We start from the raw sequence: 25,962 nt of genomic DNA, 5'->3' as shown, positions 1-25,962 counted from the left end.
CACTTTGCTTCTGTCCTGTTGGTTTGTGAGGGGACATTTCAAAGCAAGAGAAGAGCTAACTGCTTCACATAAAGTCTTCTGACCTGGATGAAGCACATTCTATAATGCAGGTTCATACAGTTTTCACATGAGCCAGTGGACCACTGCAAGTGGTCTTTGAGAAATGGTGAAGAGAAAGCAGGCTGGAGATGAGCAAAGAACATGGAACTTTGTAGAAGGAAGATAGGCTTTGCAAAGTGTAGTCGATGATAACTTGAAGTCAAGGCCAGGCAAAATCTTTTAAGAGGTGGCTTTGTGGTAGGAGCCACAGTAGTTCCCAGCAGTTAGCATTATGGTTTCTGCATTAGTAAATAATGCTTAGAAAATTCTCACCTGCTTTAGATAAATATTTTAGGTAGGCATTCACTTACATTTTGTTCTAATTTTTTTAGGTTGCTATTTGAGCCTTTAACCTGTCCAGGTTTTATTTTGGCATATATAGTATAAGCTCAAATGGTCAAAATCCTTTTATTCTAAATGGCCAGCCAATTTTCTCAACACTAGTTACGAGTGATGTGTCATTTCCCCTAATGATTTGAAACAGTAACAAAACAATAATTAACAATAGCTAACATTTGCCAGTTGCTTACTGTGTGCCAGGCACAGTGCTAACATGACTGACCTCATCTGTTTCTCACAATAACCCAATGAGGTGGACACTGTTATTATCATTCCCATGTTACTCGATCATCCCTCAGTGGGGAAACTGAGGCACAGAATGGCGAAGCAACTTGTCCAGAGTCCACAGTTACAGACTTGGACAACCCGACTTCAGTATTTAAGCTCTGAAATTTATTTGGTATACGTGGGTTTATTTCTAGGCTGTTATGTTCCAGTATATTCATTCCTATGCTGATACCGCACTGTTTATTACTAATAATGTGAGTCACTCTCCTAGTTTTGTTTTTTTTTTTCACCACTAATTTCTAGTGTAACCACATCCTTCCATTTTGTAGTATGGCCTCTTAAAACACCAAGACATTTTTTTTTCTTTCCCCTGAATATTAAAGGTAGCCAAACAGCATAAGCCATGTTTTTTTTTCCAGAAAGTCTCCTGAAAACACTTTCTGAGGTAATGGATTTTGCAGAGCTTTTTAGCAAGAAGTGTAGTCCATGGCTGCTTTTGCTGGTGCCAGCTACCCTATTAGAGAACAGAACCCAACTGCTCCCAGCCTGGTTGGAGAGATCTGAGCAGGTGCCAATCAACATAGCTTTCTGCAACAGTGGGAAGATTTTGAAGCTGTGCTGTCCAATATGGTAGCAACTAGCCACGTGTGGCTACTGGGCACTTGAAATGTGCACTTGAAATTGAGCACTTGAAATGGTATGACTGAGAAACTGAACTTTTAATTTAATGGAAACTAGTGTAGATTTAAATAGCCACATTGTGTCCAGTGGCTGCTGTAGTGCAAATTAAGTAATGAAAAAGTTAAGTAGCAGGAACTCTTCTCAGATGTGCCTCATTCACTCCCAAGGAAGAGAGTCATCTATGTTTGAGGGTCTCAAGTCCAGGGGCTACTAATTTTCCTCTCAAGCCCCTCCTTACTTAACAGAGCTTTGCTTTTGCTGTTTTCAACTCTTCCAAGGCAGTGCTGGATGACCCAAGGGGCAGACTAAGCATGTGCCTGGGGCATTGGTAACAGGAGGGTACAAAAAAAAGAAATATTTGGATGTTCCGGCAGTAAAAACCACGGCAAGTCATTTGGCAAAATTTGGACTTAGTTGTGCTTCCTTACATTTATTCCATGGCTTGATGGAATTTTTCTTTTTCTTTTTTTACGTTTTATTTATTTTGAGAGAGAGTGCGTGCAAGTGGGGGAGGGACAGAGAGAGAAGGAGAGAGAGAATCCCAAGCAGGCTTTGTGCTGTCAGTGCAGAGCCCAATGTGGGGCTCAGTCCCACAAACCATGAGATCATGACCTGAGCCGAAATCAAGAGTCAGATGCTTAACCGACTGAGCTACCCAGGTGCCTCGGTATTTTTCTTTCTAATTCTATGCATGCAGGGTCATCCTGCAAGATCTTTTCGATGTCTGGTGGCACCATTGCACAGTTGGTCTTTTCACTGCTACAGTCCGAGACCCCATCATCCTCAGCCTGTGCAGGAAAGGACAGGGCCTACACGAGGGGGAACATGACCTTCTCTGCTGTAGACCATGTAGCTTCAGATCTGCACTGGGAAAGCATGGTGTTATGGTTAAAAGCAAAGATGCTGGAACCAGACAGCTTGGGTTTGGATCTGGCTCTGTTGTTTATTAGCTAGGTCACCTTGGGCAAGTTGTTGAACCACTCCGTGCCTCCATTCCTCATCTGTAAAACGGGAATAATAATAATAATAGTGTCCCATGTACTATTATTACGCTGGGCACTATTATTGCAATACACTATTATTATAGTCCTCACTGGGTAGTTAGGAGAAGTAATTAGAACAGTGTTTGGCATATAGTAAATGCTAAATAAGTTGTTTGCAAATGAAAATGAGCCCTTTAGTGTAGAACACGATGCTCTGATTCAGTCACTTGGCCCAAATGTGCAACTCAAATGTGGGTGTCTTTTGGTTTATAACAAAGCATCCCCCTGGGGTTGACATATGATACCCCCCAAAGAGAACATATACACATCCTCCAAAGAGGTTTTACATCAATTTTCTTACTTTATCCTCATGGCAACCTGCTGAGCAGAGCAGAGAGGTGCTGTCCTTGTAGGTGTGCAGGGAAAATGACATATGACTCTATCCGGCAGGGAGGATTTGTTTGCTGTGTTTGACCACTGGACCTACCTATCATTTTTGGAGCAAAAATCCAAACGATGTCAGAATGACTTCTTTCTTCCTCAACGCAAACGAAAACTGCCTATAAAAACTTTCAGGCATAATTGGTTGAGAGAGGACCAATACAAGCAACACGGTCTGCTGTATTTGTATTCACAACAAGATGAGCTTTTTTATCCCTTGTAACTTGAATGTGGCCTGGTTTTCTATTTCCTCTTCAGAAATCCCTTGGAACTGTATTTTCCTTAGGCCCTACACCCTCCAGGCCAACTCAGGGGACACAGAGGCACTCTGAGCATTCTTGGGATGGTTTAGTAAATGGGGCCAAGCTCTGGGTTAAAATGTAGTGAGCACAGGTGCACCTGTGCCTCCTGGGAAGGCCACGATTCCTGCTGTGGGCTTAGCATGTGGTTTTGTTCCGCAGATTCGTCATTCATGCTGCAGCAGATGGTGGGCGTTGGGCTGGGCTCCGTGGCTGTTGTGATTATTCTCGCATTCCTGTCCTTCTCAGCCGTGTGGTATGTGAGACTGTCATTTTTGAGAAATGAGTGGAATGGCGGAAGGATGGGGTTGGAGTCATGAGAACAGCTGGGATTGAAGAGAGCCAAAGGGGATGTGGGCAGAGGTTGTCCTGGGCTCAGCACTCAGCAGGTGAAAGGCACGAGTAGTCTACACCTTTGGGCAGGGAGGGAGATGTGCTTCTGGTGCAGAAAAAGAGCAGGGTTGGTGATGGCTGTGCTGATTTCCCATGCTGCTTCCCATGAGGGTACATGAGCTGCACATAGAGATACACCAAGGGAAAACCAGAGTGTGTCAATGGACTCTTTTCCTCCTCCACATCTAGATTGCAGACGGGCACTACCTGTGGAGGATGCACGGTGCTGAGGCAGATGTTATGGCTGTTTCTCAGGTGCCTGCCTAGACAGAGGCCCCATGTGGCTTCCACCCAGGTGTGTATGGGTCCGCAACTTTTTCCATTCCCAGCTTGGTCCCGTTTCTGGATTCAGGATGGTGAATACCTCTGTGGAATTCCCCAAAAGGAGGAAACTCGGGAATTGCTGATGTCTTCTCTGCTTGCTACACAACCAGTTCTGTGTGTGAACGTGAGACCCTTGATATACAATATAATATTGACCGCAGGCTAAAGATCATGTGGGCTGGACCCTTGTCTTCCTCTGAGTGATACCTGAGAGTCAGCTCTTCTGGACATTGAATACAAGAGAGTCTCTGCATCTTCCTTTATGGCATCTCTGAATTAATTTGGGATTCATCCTTTTACAATGAGCGATGAGGGGGACTTAAGTTTGGGCTAGAATTTGCCTTTATGAAGGAGGTCATTCAAAAGGATAGAGCTCTTTGACAGTAGGCAAACTTGTCAAACATTTTAGAAGCAACCCTTTTCTTACAATCGATCGACATGCTAATAGTATACTAACCCGGCCTGACTCCAGTAAGTTCCCTGCAATGTGTGTTAGGCAGTGTCGCTTTGATACAGATCCATTGGTTTACAGGTAATCAAAAGCCACAAGTTTTCATTCCAATAAAAATATTCTGTTAATTTAGTCAGTTCTTCTCTTCCACACCAAAGTTTATAGCAGCCTTGTCTACCTTTTTTATTACTCTCTGATATAAATGACCTCTGCCTTCCTTTAGTAACAATGGGTTGAAACATTATAAAGCCCATGGCCAGAATCCATGTGTTCATAGGGAAGGGGGAAGAATGTGAGTGATGTGTAATCTTCCCCTTTACCTACAACCTCAATAACTATGACTGTTCCTTTATCATGAATCATGACACATTAAATGCAAGCAGCCGTGGGCCCACCGTCAACTTGCTGAATTTACAGACGGAATGTACTAGATTTGGCTTTTAAACTCTGAATCAGTGTTCTTTAACTTTCTTCTCTAACTGGTGGTGTAATTCCAAGGCTCAGTAAGAAATGAATGGAGAAGACAGAGGCGTGTGGCTTTCCTGAGTAACAATGGTATTATCCTTTTTCTCCCTCTTCTAGGCCTGGAGAATAAAAAGCAAGGGGGAGGAAACCAGGAGACAGTTATATTGTATAACCTCAGGGCAAGGTGCATATGTACGTGGCCCTGGAACTGTGCAGTGTTGCAGTCCTGAGGAAAAGGGACAGTCTTTCTGATAGGATGGACTTGTGTGTCCTCTCTCCATGAGCTTCCTGGGTGTTAGTGAGGGTCACATCTGTGTGGTCTGAGCTTGTGTATTACAGATGAGGAAATAATAGGAACAGTAGAAACAGGTGGAAACTGTCTATGAAGCTGCCCTGGGAGATCCAGGTCCAAGTATATCTCCTCAGTTAGGAAGAGTCAGAGAGAGGGAAGCAATATCCTGACACCTGGATGTTCAGTGACAGCTGTTGGCCCCTGGCCCTGCCGGCTTAGGCAGTATTAGGAATAGTTGTCTTTTGTCCTCTGAGGTACTACCTTGGACTACAACCGCAGATGAGTGTTTAGAAACTTTCCTGCTCTCAACAAACTGAGGGTTGATGGGGGGTGGGAGGGAGGAGAGGGTGGGTGATGGGTATTGGGGAGGGCACCTTTTGGGATGAGCACTGGGTGTTGTATGGAAACCAATTTGTCAATAAATTTCAGAAAAAAAAAAAAAAAAAGAAACTTTCCTGCTCTCATCTTAGGTGATTTATAGAGTAGAGTTCTCAAAAGACTAATACAAATACCTTTCTACTTTTAATCTTTATGTGCAACTATTCAAACTCATACTATTTTCACAGCTCTTGAATGAAATTTGGAATCCTTACAAATTATTGTGGTTACTGTAGGGTAGGGTCTCTGATGAGTAAGGTTTTTCCTAAAGTCTCCTCTATCCAAAGAGAGAATCTGAATTAATTATTATTGTTGTTGTTGTTGTTGTTGTTTTACTGGTTCTGTAAACACCATATGTTTCTGTAGCCCCCTTAATTTCCAGCTCTAAAATTAACTGCCAAAGAAGTTACTGTGGTCCACATGGGAACTTGGCAAAATTGTCGTTGAAAGCAAGAAATCCCACCTGCTCAGTATCAAAAGTTTCTGGGTAAAATAACTGACTAAATATTAAGTAAAATGTTCAGTAAACTGTACTTCTGAGTACATAACACAGTTGCTCAGTAGTATTACTGAACAGAAGCAGGTGCTGAAGTTTGCAGAAAGGATGTATATCTTTCTGCAGTTCTTTTCTAACAGTTTCCTCATAAACATGGCGGCGGGCAGCTTGAGGTTCTCTAAATTCACCTGGGAGCTTTACCACAATACTGTTCCTTTTTTTTTTTTCCCCCCCAAGCGGATTCGTGGTTAAGGTGGGGAGGGCATCTCAGGAGAGCAATAGTGGGTCTTCCCAGGAGAATGCAGGGTCTGTCTGCCCAAGGGCTGCCCAGGCAGCACTTGGGAGTCGCTTTGGAGTGCCTCTAAATAAAGCCAGGTCCAAGCTGAGGATGGAGGCAGGATCTCTCCCTATTGACTGTCATGGGGAAGCATGTAGAGGTGAGCACTGGGACCCAGTTGTGAGCTCCCTTCTAGGTTAAAAATCAAAATTAGAGGTTGACCAGATAGGAGCAGATTGTTCCCTGGCTGATTTGTGTGTCTGCATGCCTGAGGTTTTTGTTTATCTCCACTGGAGTTTTTGTTTATACACATTCTTCTATTCCATCCTCATAGCAATCGTGTGTGGTGGGAAGGTTAGGGGTTACCGTTTTTCCCACTTTAGAATGGAGAAATGGGTTCAGACAGGTATGTGACCTGAGTTGTGGGGCTGAGTCATCTGATGCAAGTCTAGTCCTCATTCCTGGGATTTGACTGGCCTTGAGCTCACCTTTGGACATCCTTTTGGTTTTGGGGAGAGTCAGGCCTTTGTGTTTCTCTCTCCATGTATGTATTTTAACCATTGACCTTTCTACTGTAGCCGATCTTCTTTTATCTATCTTTTCAGTAAAAGGTATCTCCCCCCGAGATCTCTTCTACAAGGAGCCACAAATCACCAAAGAGTTGGAGGTTAACTAGGGGAAATAGGTAATAGTTTGTCTCTGACTCAAGACCTGAAACTGTAGCTGGGCACTTAACCCAAGACCAGAGCAAAAGTGATTATCTTGCAATTCCACATTAGTTTGGGATCAAGTTAATACTTAAAGTGATGTTAAAGGAAGTAAAAAGGTGTTCCCTTTTTATTGCTGATCTCACATTTGGAGTTTCTAAACCTTCTATTTTTCCATTCTATTCATCTAAGAGAAAACCAATGTTAGTAGTAGTCAATCAATTAGTGCTTTAGGGGACTTTTGCCTGCATGACTGTTGTTGCTGAACTGAAGTGCTGCATTTTGGAGAGGAAAGAGGATGGGGCTTTCTTTGTGCCTAAGTTTGTGGACAGGTGATACATTGAAGCAAATCAATTAAAAAAGCAGTGTTCGTATTGTTTGAGAGAGAGAAGGAGAATAAATGAATCATTTTGGTGATGTGTGTGTGTATGCATGTGTATCCATATCCATACATTTTTTGGTGCAACCCATTTTTTGGGTTACAAAAATGGGGTCAAACTACATGTGTAGTTTTGTAAACTGCTTCTTTCATTTCTGGGCACATTTTTTAAATGCAGTCAATGGTGACCGCATTAGAATTTTGTGCCATATTTTATTTAGCCAATACTCTTCTGTGCATTATGTATTTAGGATGTTTCCAGATGTTTACTATTCTTATACAAATTGTATAATTGTGTGAAATTGAAAATGATATATGTTTTACGTTTACTACGTATTGTCAGAGGAATCTTAGCAGAAAGTTTATACCAGTTTACAATCTCACCAGTAGAAAGCCTCAGCACCACTGGCCACTGTTGATATCTTTCATCTTGCTTAATCTGATGGGTGAAAAATGATGTTTCCATGCTTTATTTGCATATCTTTATTTTTGCATGTTGACTGGTCATTTGTAATTCTGTCTGGGTGAATTGCCTTTTTTCTCGGTACTTGGTTTGTCTTTTATTGATATGAAAAGCTCTTTGTATCATAGTAATTTTTATTCCTGGCTGTCATATATTTTATAAACAAATTTTCTAGTTTATCATTCCCTCTTTTGACCCTGATTGTGTCATATCTTGCCACACAAAACCTTAAAATTTAGGTAGTCAGGTTTATCCATTTTTTCCTTATATATTGTATCTTTGGTGCCATGCTTGAGGGACCTTCCAATCTCAAGGTAATAAATGTAATTCAGCAATTTTAAGAAACATTTAAATCTAGGGGCGCCTGGGTGGCTCAGTCAGTTAAGCGGCCGACTTCCGCTCAGGTCACGATCTCACGGTCCGTGAGTTCGAGCGCCGCGTCGGGCTCTGTGCTGACAGCTCAGAGCCTGGAGCCTGCTTCAGCTTCTGTGTCTCCCTCTCTCTCTGCCCCTCCCCAGCTCATGCTCTGTCTCTCTCTGTCTCAAAAATAAATAAACGTTAAAAAAAAAATAAAAACATTTAAATCTTTAATCCATCTGAAATTTATTTTAGTATACAGAGAGAGGTTCGGGACAGAGGGGATCTTTTTTTTTTTTTTTTCTTTAAATTAAGCTGTTAAATGGTTTTAGCCAGTTGTCCTATTAATATTCATTGACTTTTTTCCCCTAGTGGTTTGAATTATATACTGAATTAGATACCAAAGTCTATTTCTGAATGTTCTCCTTTGTTCTGCTGATCTATTTCTGTGCCAATACCACCTGTTCTAACTTTAAAATAGGATTTTTAGTACCAAGTAAAATTAAGTTACCACTCTTTCTGTTAATTCTCAGATTATTCTCAGATCTTAGTATATATTTATTCATGTATACATATTTATTATACATAAACTAAGGAACTATTTGGTCATATTCCCCCCAAAATCTTAATATTTTTTTTGGTTGGAGTGGGGGGCATGTGGTCAATAAAGAGTGCTCCTGTCTCGCAACATGGACTGTGTCTCCATTTAATTTTGTGTGTGTCCCTCTCTAGAGTATTCTAGTTTTCAGTTTACAAGGTAGCTTATGCTTATTTTGTGTTATGTATATCTAGGTATTTTCTATTTTGTTATCCTGGCCTCTTAAGTCACTGCCTCAGCTCCTGCCCCTGAACGTGTATCCCATGGCCTCTCACTACTGGTGTTCCTGGAGATGTCCTGCCCTGGAAGTCTGTCCTTTTTTGGGAGAAGTCACACCAAGGTGTCTCCCCCAACATAATTACTTTCCCAGGTATCCACTGGACTCATGGGATCCTTCCATGCCAAATGGAGGACCGCCTGCTCTCACAGGTCACTCCAGCCACACAAGTTTCCTTATTCATTTGACCCTTTGTCCTCACATTAGTGGAAGTGTAGCTTGTTCCCAGTGTGGATCCCCCTTTTTTGTCCTTTTGCTGCCCTGACAGCCTCAGCTTCTTGACCCTTGAGTTTCTTATCCTTGGAATCCGCTACCAGGCCAGCGTGTCTTTCAAAGGTTTACGGGACGCAAGTCAGAAACTCTGAGTGTGGGGTCCCCTTGAAGCTTCTCTTTCCAGGCTGAGGAAAGATCCCCTTGTCATTGTGGTGGGGGATTGAAAATTCTTGGGACACCAATGGCTTTCTCCAACGAATTTCTCTCTTTTGACCTTTTCCATTTAAATCACTTTACATCCTGGATATCAGGTGTCGTAAGACTATTTAAAAAACCTCATTTTAGAATGTGGACGTATTGGCAACCTATTATTTTCAGTTTCTTAGAAATTTGGTCAAAACAAAAAGTCCAATTAGGGGTCAAAGGACATGAAACTATAGCTCACAAAAAAGAAATGCAAATGGCTCTAAAACATTTTTAAAAAAAGATGTTCAACCTCACTTTTAAGAAAAATGCAAATTAGTAAGATATCATTTCTTAGCTATCAATTTGAGGGAAATCCAGAAGTTTAACAACACACTCCACACACTCTCTTTTTTTTTTTTTTTTTTTTTTTTGAGAGAGCGATCATGAATGGGGTAGAGTGGCAGAGGGAGAGAGAGAGAATCTTAAGCAGGCTCAATGCCCAGCACAGAGCCCAACACGAGGCTCAATTCCATGACCCTGGGATCATGACCTGAGCAAAAATCAAGAGTCAGATGCTCAACTGACTGAGCCAGGTGCCCCCAAAAAACTTCCTTTTTTTTTAAATTTTATTTTTTATTTTTTTTAAATTTACATCCAAATTAGTTAGCATATAGTGAAACAATGATTTCAGGAGTAGATTCCTTAATGCCTCTTACCCACTTAGCCCATAACCCCTCCCACAACCCCTCTAGCAACCCTCAGTTTGTTCTCCATATTTATGAGTCTCTTCTGTTTTGTCCCCCTCCCTGTTTTTATATTATTTTTGTTTCCCTTCCCTTATGTTCATCTGTTTTGTCTCTTAAAGTCCTCATATGAGTAGTCATATGATTTTTGTCTTTCTCTGACTAATTTCACTTAGCATAATACCCTGCAGTTCCATCCACGTAGTTGCAAATGGCATGATTTCATTCTTTTTGATTGCCAAGTAATACTCCACACACACACACACACACACACACACACACACACACACACACCCCCCACATCTTCTTTATCCATTCATCCATCAATGGACATTTGGGCTCTTTCCATACTTTGGCTATTGTTGATAGTGCTGCTATAAACATGGGGGTGCATGTGTCCCTTCAAAACAGCATACCTGTATCCCTTGGATAAATACCTAGTAATGCAATTGCTGGGTGATAAGGTAGTTCTGTGTTTAATTTTTTGAGGAACCTCCATAGTGCTTTCCAGAGTGGCTACACCAGTTTGAATTCCCACCAGCAGTGCAAAAGAGATTCTCTCTTTCTGCATCCTTGCCAACATCTGTTGTTCCCTGAGTTGTTGATGTTAGCCATTCTGACAGGGGTGAGGTGGTATCTCATTGTGGTTGTGTTTTGTATTTCCTTTATGATGAGTGATGTTGAGCATTTTTTCACGTGTCAGTTGGCCATCTGGATGTCTTCTTTGGAGAAGTGTCTATTCATGTCTTTCACCCATGTCTTCACTGGATTATTTGTTTTTTGGGTGTTGAGTTTGATAAGTTCTTTATAGATTTTGGATACTAACCCTTTATCTGATATGTCATTTGCAAATACCTTCTCCCATTCTATCAGTTGCCTTTTAGTTTTGCTGATTGTTTCCTTTGCTGTGCAGAAGCGTTTTATTTTGATGAGGTCCCAATAGTTCATTTTTGCTTTTGTTTCCCTTGCCTCTGGAGACGTGTTGAGTAAGAAGTTGCTGCAGACATGATCAAAGAGGTTTTTGCCTGCTTTCTCCTTGAGAATTTTGATGGCTTCCTGTCTTACATTGAGGTCTTTCATCCATTTTGAGTTTCTTCTTGTGTATGGTGTAAGAAAGTGGCCCAGGTTCATTCTTCTGCATGTCACTGTCCAGTTTTCCCAGCACCATTTGCTGAAGAGACTGTTTTTATTCCATTGGATATTCTTCCCTGCTTTGTCAAAGATTAGTTGGCCATACGTTTGTGGGTCCATTTCTGGGTTCTCTATTCTGTTCCATTGATCTGAGTGTCTGTTCTTGAGTAAGTCTGGGATTGTGATGCCTCCTGCTTTGATTTTCTTTTTGAAGATCGCTTTGGTTATTCAGGGTGTTTTCTGGTTCCATGAAAATTTTAGGATTATTTGTTCTAGCTCTGTGAAGAATGCTGGTGTTTGATAGGGATTGCATTGAATATGTAGACTGCTTTGGGTAGTATCAACATTTTAACAATATTTGTTCTTCCTATCCAGGAGCATGGAATCTTTTTCCATTTTTTTGTGTCTTCTTCAATTTCTTTCGTAAGCTTTCTCTAGTCTCCAGTGTATAGATTTCTCACCTCTTTGGTTAGATTTATTCCTAGGTATTTTATGGTTTTTTGTGCAACTGTAAATGGGATCGATTCCTTGATTTCTCTTTCTGTCGCTTCATTGTTGGTGTATTGGAATGCAACCGATTTCTGTGCATTGATTTTATATCCTGCAACTTTGCTGAATTCACGAATCGGTTCTAGCAGTTTTTTGGTGGAATCTTTTGGGTTTTCCATATAGAGTATCATGTCATCTGCGAAGAGTGAAAATTTGACCTCCTCCTGGCCGATTTGGATGCCTTTTATTTCTTTGTGTTGTCTGATTGCAGAGGCTAAGACTTCCAATACTATGCTGAATAACAGTGGCGAGAGTGGCCATCCCTGTCTTGTTACTGACTTTAGGGGAAAAGCGCTCAGTTTTTCCCCATTGAGGATGATATTAGCATTGGGTCGTTCATAAATGGTTTTTATGATCTCAAGGTATGTTCGTTCTACCCCTACTTTCTTGAGGGTTTTTATCAAGAAAGGATGCTGTATTTTGTCAAATGCTTTCTCTGCATCTATTGAGAAGATCATCTGGTTCTTGTCCTTTCTTTTATTGATGTGATGAATCACATTAATTGTTTTGCGGATATTGAACCAGCCCTGCATCCCAGGTATAAATCCCACTTGGTCGGGGTGAATAATTTTTTTAATGTATTGTTGGATCCGGTTGGCTAATATCTTGAGGATTTTTGCATCCATGTTCATCAGGGAAATTGGTCTATAGTTCTCCTTTTTAGTGGGGTCTCTGTCTGGTTTTGGAATCAAGGTAATGCCGGCTTCATAGAAAGAGTTTGGAAGTTTTCCTTCCCTTTCTATTTTTTGGAACATCTTCAAGAGAATAGGTGTTAACTCTTCCTTAAATGTCTGGTAGAATTCCCCTGGAAGGCCATCTGGCCCTGGACTCTTGTTTTTTTGGCAGATTTTTGATTACTAATTTGATTTCCTTACTGGTTATGGGTCTGTTGAAATTTTCTGTTTCTTCCTGTTTCAGTGTTGGTAGTGTATAATGTTTCTAGGAATTTGTCCATTTCTTCCAGATTACCCATTTTATTGGCATATAATTGCTCATAATATTCTCTTATTGTTTTTATTTTTGTTTTGTTGGCTGTGATCTCTCTTCTTTAATTCTTGATTTTATTTAAGGGTCCTTGATTTATAAAGGGTCCTTTCCTTTTTCTTCTTGATCAAATTGGCTAGTGGTTTGTCAATTTTGTTAATTCTTTCAAAGACCAGCTTCTGGTTTCATTGATCTGTTCTACTGCTTTTTTGGTTTTGATAGCATTAATTTCTGCTCTAATCTTTATTATTTCCTGTCTTCTGCTGGTTTTGGATTTTATTTGCTGTTCTTTTTCCAGCTCCTTAAGGTGTAAGGTTAGGTTGTGTATCTGAGATCTTTCTTCCTTCTTTAGGAAGGCCTGGATTGCTATATACTTTCCTCTTATGACCGCCTTTGCTGCGTCCCAGAGGCTTTGGGTTGTGGTGTTATCATTTTCATTGACTTCTATATACTTTTTTTTTTTAATTTTTTTTTTTCAACGTTTATTTATTTTTGCGACAGAGAGAGACAGAGCATGAACAGGGGAGGGGCAGAGAGAGAGGGAGACACAGAATCGGAAACAGGCTCCAGGCTCTGAGCCATCAGCCCAGAGCCTGACGCAGGGCTCGAACTCACGGACCGTGAGATCGTGACCTGGCTGAAATCGGACGCTTAACCGACTGCGCCACCCAGGCGCCCCTATATACTTTTTAATTTTCTCTTTAACTGCTTGGTTAGCCCATTCATTCCTTAGTAGGATGTTCTTCAGTCTCCAAGTATTTGTTACCTTTCCAAATTTTTTCTTGTTTTTGATTTCGAGTTTCTTAGTGTTATGGTCTGAAAATATGCATGGTATGATCTTGATCTTTTTGTACTTACTTAGGGCTGATTTGTGTCCCGGTATATGGTCTATTCTGGAGAACGTTCCATGTGCACTGGAGAAGAATGTATATTCTGCTGCTTTAGGATGAAATGTTCTGAATATATCTGTTAAGTCCATCTGGTACAGTGTGTCGTTCAAAGCTGTTGTTTCCTCATCAATTTTTTGATTAGATGATCTGTCCATTGCTGTGAGTGGGGTATTGAAGTCTCCTACTATTATGGTATTACTATCAATCAGTTTCTTTATGTTTGTGATTAATTGATTTATATATTTGGGTGCTTCCACATTTGGTGCATAAATGTTTACGGTTGTTAAGTCTTCTTGGTCTATAGACCCCTTGATTATGATATAACGCCCTTCTGCATCTCTTGATATAGTCTTTATTTTAAAGTCTAAATTGTCTGATATAAGTATGGCTGCTCCGGCCTTCTTTTTATGACCATTAGCGTGATAGATGGTTCTCAATCCCCTTATTTTCAATCTGAAGGTGTCTTTAGGTCTAAAGTGGGTCTCTTGTAAACAGCATATAGATGGATCTTGTTTTCTTATCCATTCTGTTACCCTATGTCTTTTGATTGGAGCATTGAGTCCATTGACATTTGGAGTGAGTACTGAAAGATATGAATTTATTGCCATTTTGATGCACATTGAGTTGGAGTTTCTGGTGGTGTTCTCTGGTCCTTTCTAATCTTTTGTTGCTTTTGGTATTTATTTATATATATACATATTTTCTTTTCATCTTTTCTGCCCTCAGAGAGTCCCCCTTAAAATTTCTTGCAGGGCTGGTTTAGTGGTCACAAACTCCTTTAATTTTTGTTTGTCTGGGGAACTTTTTATCTCTTCTTCTATTTTGAATGACAGCCTTGCTGGGTAAAGAATTCTTGGCTGCGTATTTTTCTGATTCAGCACACTGAATATATCCCGCCACTCCTTTCTGGCCTGCCAAGTTTCTGTGGATAGGTTTGCTGCAAACCTGATATGTCTTCCCTTGTAGGTTAGGGACTTTTTTTTCCTGCTGCTTTCATGATTATCTCCTTGCCTGAGTATTTTGTGAATTTGACTATGGTATGCCTTGTTGATGGTCAGTTTTTGTTGAATCTAATGTGGGTCCTCTGTGCTTCCTGGATTTTGATATCTGTGTCTTTCTCCAGGTTAGGGAAGTTTTCTGCTATGATTCGCTCACATAACCCTTCTACCCCTATTTCTCTCTCTTCCTCTTCTGGGACCCCTATGATTCTGATGTTGTTCCTTTTTAATGAGTCACTGATTTCTCTAGTTCTTAAAATTGTGCTCTTTTGCCTTAATCTCCATCTTTTTTTCTGCTTTGTTATTCTCTGTAAGTTTGTCCTCTATATCGCTGATCCTCTGTTCTGCATTGTCCATCCTTGCTGCCGCTACATCCATCTGTGATTGCAGCTCAGTTATAGCATTTTTTATTTCATTCTGGCTATTTTTTACTTCTTTTATCTCTGCAGAAAGGGATTCTAATCTATTTTCGACTCCAGCTAGTATTCTTATTATCGTGATTCTAAATTCTGATTCAGACATCTTGCTTGTATCTGTGTTGGTTAAATCCCTGGCTGTCGTCTCTTCGTGCTCTTTCTTTTGGGGTGAATTCCTTCTTTTTGTCATTTTGAAGGGAGAAAGGGAATTAATGAGGTAGAAAAATTGAAATTAAAAAAAGATTAAAAAATATAAAAATTAAACACACACACACAAATTGAATAGATGATGCTAGATCCTAGGTGTGTTTTGGTCTGGGTGTTAAAAGTGGTTTGACAGATTCGAGAGAAAAAAAGGGGGGGTGGAAGGAAATCGTTTGAGAATTAAAAAAAATGAATACACTGAAGTAGACTAATGAGATGATGGGGGGGGTAAAATAGAATTTGAAAAAATACATGCAAAAGAAAGAATATAGTAGAAAAAATTAAAGAAAAATATTTTTAATAAAAATTAAAAATAAATATGAATTTTTTCATTGTATTTAAGAAAAAAGAAAAGAAACGAAAAAGAGAAGAATAAAAAAAAGAAAAAAGAAATCGTTTGAAAATTTGAAAAAGTGAATACACTGTAGTAGACTAAAATAAAATGATGGGAGTAAGAATTTGAAAAAATTTACATAAAAGCAAAAAATATAGTAATAAAAATTAAAAATATTTTTAAAAGAGATTGGAAATAAAAGTGAAGTTTTTCTCTTTCTGCATTCAAGAAGAAGAAATGAAAAAGACAAAAAAAAAGAAAAAAAGGAAATTGTTTGAAAATTTGAAAAGGTGAGTACACTGAAGTAGACTATAATAAAATGATGGAAATAAAGTAGAATTTGAAAAAATTTACACAAAAGTAAAAAATATAGTAATAAAACTTAAAGACAGATATTTTTAATAAAAATTGGAAATAAAAATGTATTTTTTCTCTTCCTGTATTCAAGAAAAAGAATTGTAAAAGAGAAAAAGGAAAAAGAAAAAATATATAATAGATGAACCTGCTAACAGATTGAAGTAGGACTGAAATTGCTTTGTTTTCCCCTAGAAGTCAGTCTATGTAGCTCTTTATAGTCCATAAATTAAGCTGGTATGAGGCTTGTGTTAATGAAGAGCGAAGTTGGCCCAGTTGGGCGGGGCTCGGTGTAACAGCTCCACTCTCCACTAGATGGTGCTGCTAGCCTACTGGGGTGGATTGTTGCAGTGCTCGTAGGTGCGTATGCGCATGTGCGGGAGCGGTGAAAATGGCGCCACCCAGTTACCCATTCTGTTCTCCTGGATCAGCAATCGTGTACCAGTCCTCTGTCTTCAGCTCTCGTCCACTCCCCACTTTTTCACTCTCTGTGACCAGGCCCCAGGTAGTACCTTCTCCCAAGTTTTGTCTCAGATGCGGCTGTTTTCCCCGGCCCCTTGCTTCCAAAGGACGGTGGGTTTGACCCGTTCCGCCCCTCTGCAGGAGGGTCTCACCGAGCAATGGCCGAATGAGCAATGGCCGAATGTTGGCTGCAACCAGGAATGCCTGCTGGACCCTGCCGTTGCCGGTGCCCCAAGACTGCGGCCAGGTGCCAGCCTGCCCCAGAAAAAGTTCATGAGACAGTGTAGCAGCAGCGTTTCAGGGATTATGGAAAATCACAACACACATCTGGCGCCAGACTTCACCCTCAACGACCTTGCCCCAGTACCAGCGAATGTGGCTGCCTTCCGGGGTCTGCTGGGACCAGGTGGCTTCAACAGTCTCTACCAAATGTCCCTTCCAGCAGTGGAACCGCTTTTCCCTGTGTGGCCTCAGAACCTCCCGGACCCCACTCTGTTCCTGGGGATTCGCCCTTCCCACCAGAGCACCACCAGGTATCGAGCTGCGGAGTTGCAGCCTTTGTGCTCCCCTTGTTTACAGTCTTAATGGAGTTTAAGCCCTCTCTCCTTTCTCCCTTTTTAGTTTAGTCCCTGCGGCTGTTTCCAATTTTCCACTTTCTCTCCAGCTGCTTTTGGGAACGGGTGCTTTTCCTGTATGCTCCCCCCTCCCCAGCCTCCGTCCTCTCTCCACCTGCAAAAGGGGTTCCTTACCTTTCGTGGCTTCTCGCTCCCCAAGTTCAGCTCTCCGCACCGCGTACCTTCTGAATTCTGTGGTTCAGGTTGTGCAGATTGTTGTGTTAATCCTCCAATCAGTTTTCTAGGTGTGTAGGATGGTTTAGTGTTGGTCTGGCTGTATTTCATGGATGTGAAACACACAAAAAGCTTCCATGCTATTCTGCCATCTTGGCTCCTCCCCCAACATACTTCCTTTTGAGGCTGTGGGGAAGCAGGCACTCAAACATTGTTAGAGAGGTTATGGAATGGTACAACCTCTATGAAAAGGAAGAGAACCTGGCAGTACTTACATTGCCTTTGTCCAGGTGCCTTTATCCTGTAACTCAGAATTCCCACTTCTTGTAGGTTCACTTGCATATGTTGAAAATGACACATGTACAGGGTTACTTGCTGTGACCTAGTTCATAATCAAAAAAGCAGAGAAACAACCCATATGCCTCTCTGGAGGAAATGAACAATGGTATCTCCATGTAACACAGTGGAATAACCATGCAGTTGTGGAAAGGGAATGGAGAAGAGCTTTATGTACTGATATGGAGAAATTTATAAGATATATTGTGTTTTTTTTAATGTTTATTTTTGAGAGGGAGAGAGACACACACCCAGTGTGAGTGGGGAAGGAGCATAGAGAAGGAGACAACAGAATTCAAAGCAGGCTCCAGGCTCTGAGCTGTCAGCACAGAGCCTGACATGGGATTTGAACCCACAAACCATGAGATCATGACCTGAGCTGAAGTTGGACACTTAACTGAGACACCCAGGAATCCCTCTAAGATATATTGGTTTTTTTTTTTTGTTTTTGTTTTTGTTTTTTTTTCAACGTTTATTTATTTTTGGGACAGAGAGAGACAGAGCATGAACGGGGGAGGGGCAGAGAGAGAGAGAGACACAGAATCGGAAACAGGCTCCAGGCTCTGAGCCATCAGCCCAGAGCCTGACGCGGGGCTCGAACTCACGGACCGCGAGATCGTGACCTGGCTGAAGTCGGACGCTTAACCGACTGCGCCACCCAGGCGCCCCTAAGATATATTGTTTTAATGAGAAGAGCAAGGTAGAAAATACTGGATATGGTATGCTATGCTTTGTGTAAGAGGGGAAATGAAAATATGTATTCAATTTTATATAAAGAAACACTGGAACAATAACAGTGAATTAATGAAAATGGTTACAAATAGAGCAAGGAATAATGGGGTGGAGGTGGACAGGGTGAAAGTGAGTCTTTTGAGTGTTTATCTTCTTATTTTGTTGTGATTTTTTTTTTTCATTTTATTTTAGAGCAAGGGAGCGCAAGCAGAGGGTTGGGGAAAAGGGAGAGAGAGAGAGACAGAATCTTAAGCAGACTTTATGCTCAGTATAGAGCCCAACACAGGGCTTGATCCCACAGCCCTAAGAGCATGACCTGAGCCAAAATCAAGAGTTGGACGCTCAACCGACTGACCCACCCAAGCACCCCACCAAAGTATTATTTTAAACAAAAATATTTTCCTCCTTAATTCTGTTGCCAGCTGTTAACTTAAACATTACATATTTGGCTTTCTTTCTTCTTTTTTTTAATGTGTATTTATTTATTTTTGAGAGAGAAATAGAGAGTGGGCAGGGGAGGGACAGAGAGAGAAAGAGGGAATCCCAAGCAGGCTCCACACTGTTAGCACAGAGCCCACTGCCAGGTTCGAACTCATGAACCATGAGATCATGACCTGAGCTGAAATCGAGTCAGGTGCTTAACTGAGCCACCCAAGCACCCCTACATATTTGGCCTTCTGAAATTTTCCTGAAGCTGCTTATTATTGAGTTCATTTTTCCTTGCTGCACAGTAGTGATTCAGATTTCTTAAAAGCTTTTTGTGAATCTTTGGTAATGTGACTTTGGGAGACAACTAGAAACTAGAGAGTGAATTTTTATAAGAGAAATATAGTAAAGACTATATATGCTTATAGCCATGTGTTAATTTTCTATTTGCTATGTATCAAATTACCACAAACTTAGTGGCTTAAAACAATACACACTTACTATGCCCCAGTTTGTATGGGTCAAGAGTCCAGGTTTAGTTTAGTTGGATTCTCTGCTCAAGGTATCACAAGTCTACAGTCAAGGTATTGGCTAGGTTGCATTTTCAGCTGGAGGTTCGACTGAGGAAAATTTCTCTAACATGCTTATATAGATTGTTGGCAGTGTTCATTTCCTTGTGGTTGTAGGGCTGGGTGGGGGGTCCCAACATTTTGCTGGCTGGTGGCTGGTGGCCCAGGTCCTAGATGCCTGGATGCCTGTTTGTCTGCCACATGGGCTTCCTGAACACAACTGTCTAGTTCATCAAGCCAGCAACGAGAATCTATGGCTGCAGGGAGGTGTTCAGTCCCTCTTTTAAAGGGCTTTCATCTAAGTTAGGCCCACCCAGGATAATCTCCTTTTTAACTAACTAAAAATTGGGGCACCTGGGTGGCTCAATTGGTTAAGTGTCCGACTTCATCTCAGGTCATGATCTCATGGTTTGTGAGTTGAGCACCACATCAGGCTCTCTGCTGTCAGTGCAGAGCCTGCTTCAAATCTTTTGTCCCCCTCTCTCTGCCCTTCCCCTGCTCGTGTGTGCTCTCTCTCTCTCTCTCTCTCAAAAATAAATAAACGTTAAAAAATAATAGATTTAATTAAAAATTAACTAATTGGCCTTAATTGTGTCTATAAAATCCTTTCACTTGTGCTGTATTCTGTTGGTTAGAAATAAGTTCCAATGGAGGGGGACATCTGATGTGAACACTAGGGTGCAGGGATTGTGGGCCATTTTAGATTTCTGCCTACTACAAGTTGCTAAAGAAAAAAATTAATGATAAACTTTAAACCCCACCACAGTATTTCCTGGGTCCTTCTGACAGGGTTATTTGACTTTATGGCCAAACCCTAGGGCATAATTCTGTTCTCTCTAGGGAGAGGTGCCAAGGCTTACAGGAGTAGAAATGGTCAATGGCCCTGAGATTTTTAAGAAGGCAACTGGGTCTGTAAGACTGCTTTCTTAACTTTGACTGAATGCATTCACTTGGGTGAGGTACATAGATTTTGGGGGAGGGAAAGGGTGCCATTTCTCTGTGTCCCTAGGCGCGTATCCTTTGGGTTAACAGGATTCAGGATTTGTGAGCTTGGCCTGAAAAAGTCTATCTCTGCCAGACTTGAGAGAAGTGGTGTGTGGCCCGGCGGGTTAGCTCTGTCCTATAGTCCCTGGAAGCAGCCATTCTGAGTCTTGGTGAACTGGGCAGAGTAAGGCAACATTGATCAGACTCAAGGCTTCCAGATGGCCAGAGCTCCAGGGATCAGAGCTGGAGAGCACAAAGGTCCTCCCCAGCCCCCAGGACCCTCCCTAGCCAAGGACTTGTTAGTAGGTGTATGCAGCAGAGAGTGGATGGGGCTGAGGGCAAAGCAGTCAAAACTCTTAGCCACCAGCTGTGACTCCCTGTGTCCAAAGTGCCTTCTGGTGAAGAGTGGACCCAAGAACCTGAAAGAGGGCTGAGTTTCAAGAGCCAAGGGAATTTGGCTTTTTGGGGGGTGGGTTGTGTTAGCTGCAGCTTGGGATCCTATAGAGATTAGCACCAGATGAGTCCAGGGCCCTTGTGGTTTGCAGGGACTTTGCCATGCTGGTGATGGTCAGGGACAGTGGGAGATACTTCACTATGTTGCCTTCTGGCTAAAGAAGGGCAGTGTGCAGGGCAGGGGAATTGTTATCATGGAACCTAGGAAGGGGCATTGGCTGGGCAGTCAAGTCCTGAGCTGAACAAGGAAGACCACGTGCTGGTCCTGGTTGCAGAACATACATGTCCACACTGTGTATGGCCCTGTAAGGGAGATGGTGCATGGGGCTGTCAGGTTCCAAGACTCCAGCCTGTCTCCAGCTTGCTACCAAGGGTACAAAGCAGCTGAGTCTGACTTGGCTGCTTGTGATCTGTGTTCATCAGCATTCTTACTGGATTTCTCTTGGAAAATTAATAGATAGCCATCTGGTCTATCAGTCTGAGTTTGGTGCATCTGAAATAATTGGCTGGATTAGATAGAGGCTGAAGGAACTCCACAAAGGCAAAAGGACCAGCCCCATACCGATCTCATGAGACTATATCTCAGTCTCCATTTCCTCCATCTTCCTCCACTTCCCCTCATTTCTACAGCCACTCCTCTGGCCTCCTCTCCCTCCACCCCCAGGATGCTGCTGCTGAGCCCTGCAAGTCTCATGGAGAAGCCACTCAGATAGGGTTGGAGTTAGATGCAGAGCTGGAACCCACAGTGGAGATACAGCCGGGAGAGCATGGGAGGCTCAGTGAGAGCCAACCATAGAAAGATCAAGGCTTATAACATATAAAAGAAAGAGAGACCCACTTCTAGAGGGAAGGAAGTAGCCTGCCTTCCTGGAGGGATGCATGAAGCTGAACAGCCTTGGGGAGTTGACTGACAGCTGGGGAGTTGGCCTGGCAGTGTGGTCTGTATTAACTGTATTGCATACTTCACTTTCTAAGGTTGACCAGGGAGGTCATCGTCCTCAGCCTCTGCCTGCAAGTGGGTTGCCAAATGGCCCTTTATTGCCCATGCAGCTTTCATCAGCTTGGTCACCCAGGTGATTGCCCTCAATCCCTGAGACTTCACTGGTTTCCCATGAACATTGGGTTCATAGTACCTCTTGTCTGCCACTGCAAGCTAGCCTGTGTTTTAGGAAACTCTAACAAACTTTCCAAATGGACTTATCTTTTTTGCTGTAGGACTTCTGCTTTGCATAATCACTTGCTTGGTCAGCCACGAGGCTGCATGCTGATAAATCAGAAGTAAAATAAGTTGTTTGAAGTGAGCGACAGGAAAAAGAACTGATTTTGAGCAGATACTTTCTGAGTGAAATGAGAGCCTGAGACATGAGTCTGAAGAACAGGATGCCAACTTTCAAGCATTTCAACCGGGAAGCTCCAAAATTCTCTGAGCTCAGTGAATTCCCATTTAATTCTGAGGAGGCTCCTCAGGGACCTAGTGAGGTTTTTTTTTTGTTGTTGTTGTTTTTTTTACCATAACACAAGGGATGGGGTTTGATGCACAGTGAAAGAAATTATAGCTTAAGTTAGTCTGAGTTTTACCGTATTTTGGAAATGCTCCAAATAGGCCACATCCTCTAAGACCATAGTCTGTAGATTATTATTCTTCTTTATTATTCTCAGGAATAAACTTGCTGAATCACCACAGGTTTTTGTTTGTTTGTTTAATGTTTATTTTCTTTATTTTTGAGAGAGAGAGAGAGAGACAGAAATGAGCAGGGGAGGGGCAGAGAGAGAGAGGGAGACACAGAATCTGAAGCAGGCTCTAGGCTCTGAGCTGTCAGCACAGAGCCCAACTCAGGGCTCAAACCCACAAACCGTTAGATCATGACCTAAGCCAAAGTCATATGCTTAACTGACTGAGCCACCTGGGTGCCAGTGGTCTGCTTTTAGCTACTAGTTTCCCGTATGTCATTGTCCGGTTGGTTTCGAGCATCCTGGGTCCACCTTGAGCCCACTTTACAGCCTGTGTGGCATTTGGAGATGTGCATTATTGGTGGTCCTCCTTGCTAAGGATAAAGCTTTGGTGGCAATTTCAAATCACCGAGGAATGATGGATTTTTAGGAAAGGGTGGGAATAAGTGTCTAACCATTTGGGAAAAACTTGCTTGCAATAAATATGGCTAACAAAAGAGTTAAGAGCCCAATTACACGGAAGTCTTACACATCAGTAAGAAAAACTGTAAGCTCCTCCTGCAAGGGGGGAAGATGATCAGATAGTTCACAACAAGTCTGCTGACGTTTTTCTCTGGAAGTCATACCTGAATGTTTTAGTTTTTCTTGTACCAGTAAAAACAGAGCAACCGATGAAGAACATGAGAACATTGGAGTAGGAAGCCAGGTGAACATCAGACACAGCTGACCAACATTTTCGCTATCTAAAGGCTAGGTGTGATTTTCATCCTGGCTCACACAGTGTGTATCTTCAATTTCTATATTTCCAGATTTTTTTTTTTTTTTTTTTTTTTTGCCTACTACGCCTCTAGTTGATGGCTTCCAATTGGTCACATCTCTCTGGGTCATATTTCTTAAACCCAAAGGAAGGCTTGATGTGCGTCCCCCATATTAAGCATGCTCGAGAAGCTTCCCCATATAGTTTCGAAGATATGAGACTGGAAGTGTAAAATCCAGTCCAGTCTGTTGTCAATTTATCATTCATTCTGAAAAAAACTAGTGGGTTTTTTTTGCTTTCCTTTTGACCCTGAATTTCCCCTGTATTGAGAAATCAGTCTAACCTTCATTTCACAACACCCAGCATGTATCTGACTGAGTGCCTTCTGTGATGGGAGTTCAGAGTGACAAGCAGGATGACAGGAAGCAATGCAGGAGGCCAGCAAATCCACTACTCAGATGGATTTGGGGCTGGGCCTTGAATGATTAGTAGGATTTTGTCCAGTGGAGAAGACCAGGAAGGAAATGCTGGTAATGGGGGTGGGGGTATAAGAATGTGAACAAAGGCATGAAATTTCAATAAGATTTTTTTTAATTTTAACTTGTTTTATTTATTTATTTATTTTTTAATTTACATCCAAATTAGTTAGCATACACTGCAACAGTGATTTCAGGAGTAGATTCCTTAATGCCCCTTACCCATTTAGCCCATTCCCCCATCCACAACCCCTCCAGCAACCCTCAGTTTGTTCTCCATATTTATGAGTCTCTTATGCTTTGTCCCCCTCCCTGTTTTTATATTATTTTTGTTTCCCTTCCCTTATGTTCATCTGTTTTGTCTATTAAAGTCCTCATATGAGTGAAGTCATATGATTTTTGTCTTTCTCTGACTAATTTCACTTAGCATAATACCCTGCAGTTCCATCCACGTAGTTGCAAATGGCATGATTTCATTCCTTTTGATTGCCGAGTAATACTCCACTATGTATGTATGGGTGTGTGTATATATATACATACACACACCCATACATACATAGTGGAGTATTACTCGGCAATATGTGTGTGTATGTGTGTGTGTATGTGTGTGTGTGTGTATATATATATATATATATATACACACACACATATATTTATGTATATATACATGTATACATATATACATATGTGTGTATATGTGTATGTATATACATATGTATGTATGTGTGTATTTATATACATATATGTGTATATATATATATAAATACACACACCCATACATACACACCACATATTCTTTATCAATTCATCCATTGAGGGACACTTGGGTTCTTTCCATACTTTGGCTATTGTTTATACTGCTGCTATAAACATGGGGGTGCATATGTCCCTTTGAAACAGCATACCTGTTTCCCTTGGATAAATACCTAGTAGTGCAATTGCTGGGTGATAAGGTAGTTCTATGTTTAAATTTTTGAGGAACCTCCATAGTGCTTTCCAGAGTGGCTACACCAGTTTGAATTCCCACCAGCAGTGCAAAAGAGATCCTCTCTCTCTGCATCCTTGCCAACATCTGTTGTTCCCTGAGTTGTTGATGTTAGCCATTCTGACAGGGGTGAGGTGGTATCTCATTGTGGTTGTGTTTTGTATTTCCTTTATGATGAGTGATGTTGAGCATTTTTTCACGTGTCGGTTGGCCATCTGGATGTCTTCTTTGGAGAAGTGTCTATTCATGTCTTTCACCCATGTCTTCACTGGATTATTTGTTTTTTGGGTGTTGAGTTTGATAAGTTCTTTATAGATTTTGGATACTAACCCTTTATCTGATATGTCATTTGCAAATATCTTCTCCCATTCTGTCAGTTGCCTTTTAGTTTTGCTGATTGTTTCCTTTGCTGTGCAGAAGCGTTTTATTTTGATGAGGTCCCAATAGTTCATTTTTGCTTTTGTTTCCCTTGCCTCTGGAGACGTGTTGAGTAAGAAGTTGCTGCAGACATGATCAAAGAGGTTTTTGCCTGCTTTCTCCTTGAGAATTTTGATGGCTTCCTGTCTTACATTGAGGTCTTTCATCCATTTTGAGTTTCTTCTTGTGTATGGTGTAAGAAAGTGGCCCAGGTTCATTCTTCTGCATGTCACTGTCCAGTTTTCCCAGCACCATTTGCTGAAGAGACTGTTTTTATTCCATTGGATATTCTTCCCTGCTTTGTCAAAGATTAGTTGGCCATACGTTTGTGGGTCCATTTCTGGGTTCTCTATTCTGTTCCATTGATCTGAGTGTCTGTTCTTGTGCCAATACCATACTGTCTTGGTGATTAGAGCTTTGTAGTCTAGCTTTAAGTCTGGGATTGTGATGCCTCCTGCTTTGATTTTCTTTTTGAAGATTGCTTTGGCTATTTGGGGTGTTTCTGGTTCCATGAAAATTTTAGGATTATTTGTTCTAGCTCTGTGAAGAATGCTGGTGTTACTTTGATAGGGATTGCATTGAATATGTAGACTGCTTTGGGTAGTATCAACATTTTAACAATATTTGTTCTTCCTATCCAGGAGCATGGAATCTTTTTCCATTTTTTTGTGTCTTCTTCAATTTCTTTCATAAGCTTTCTCTAGTCTCCAGTGTATAGATTTCTCACCTCTTTGGTTAGATTTATTCCTAGGTATTTTATGTTTTTTTGTGCAACTGTAAATGGGATCGATTCCTTGATTTCTCTTTCTGTCGCTTCATTGTTGGTGTATTGGAATGCAACCGATTTCTGTGCATTGATTTTATATCCTGCAACTTTGCTGAATTCACGAATCGGTTCTAGCAGTTTTTTGGTGGAATCTTTTGGGTTTTCCATATAGAGTATCATGTCATCTGCGAAGAGTGAAAGTTTGACCTCC

The 25,962-nt window shown here is 41.4% G+C and overlaps 1 protein-coding gene across 2 annotated transcripts in view; it reads left to right on the top strand.

The window, feature by feature from the left end:
* The window catches only part of SUSD1 (sushi domain containing 1), a 251,374-nt gene that overhangs the window by 128,814 nt on the left and 96,598 nt on the right, over positions 1-25,962 (top strand). The window contains exons 16-17 of one of the 2 annotated variants that reach the window (XM_043565904.1): positions 3,233-3,326; positions 3,653-4,366. The exons of the other annotated variant lie outside the window; for it this stretch is intronic. Of the exons in view, the coding sequence (XP_043421839.1) occupies positions 3,233-3,326; position 3,653 (95 nt within the window). The 3' untranslated portion in view covers positions 3,654-4,366. Of the gene's footprint in view, positions 1-3,232; positions 3,327-3,652; positions 4,367-25,962 lie in introns of those variants that run through there. 2 annotated transcript variants of the gene reach the window in all.

This window comes from Prionailurus bengalensis, chromosome D4 (assembly GCF_016509475.1).
Source record: "Prionailurus bengalensis isolate Pbe53 chromosome D4, Fcat_Pben_1.1_paternal_pri, whole genome shotgun sequence".
Lineage (NCBI taxonomy): Eukaryota > Metazoa > Chordata > Mammalia > Carnivora > Felidae > Prionailurus > Prionailurus bengalensis.
This window is presented reverse-complemented; position numbering and strand designations above follow the sequence as displayed.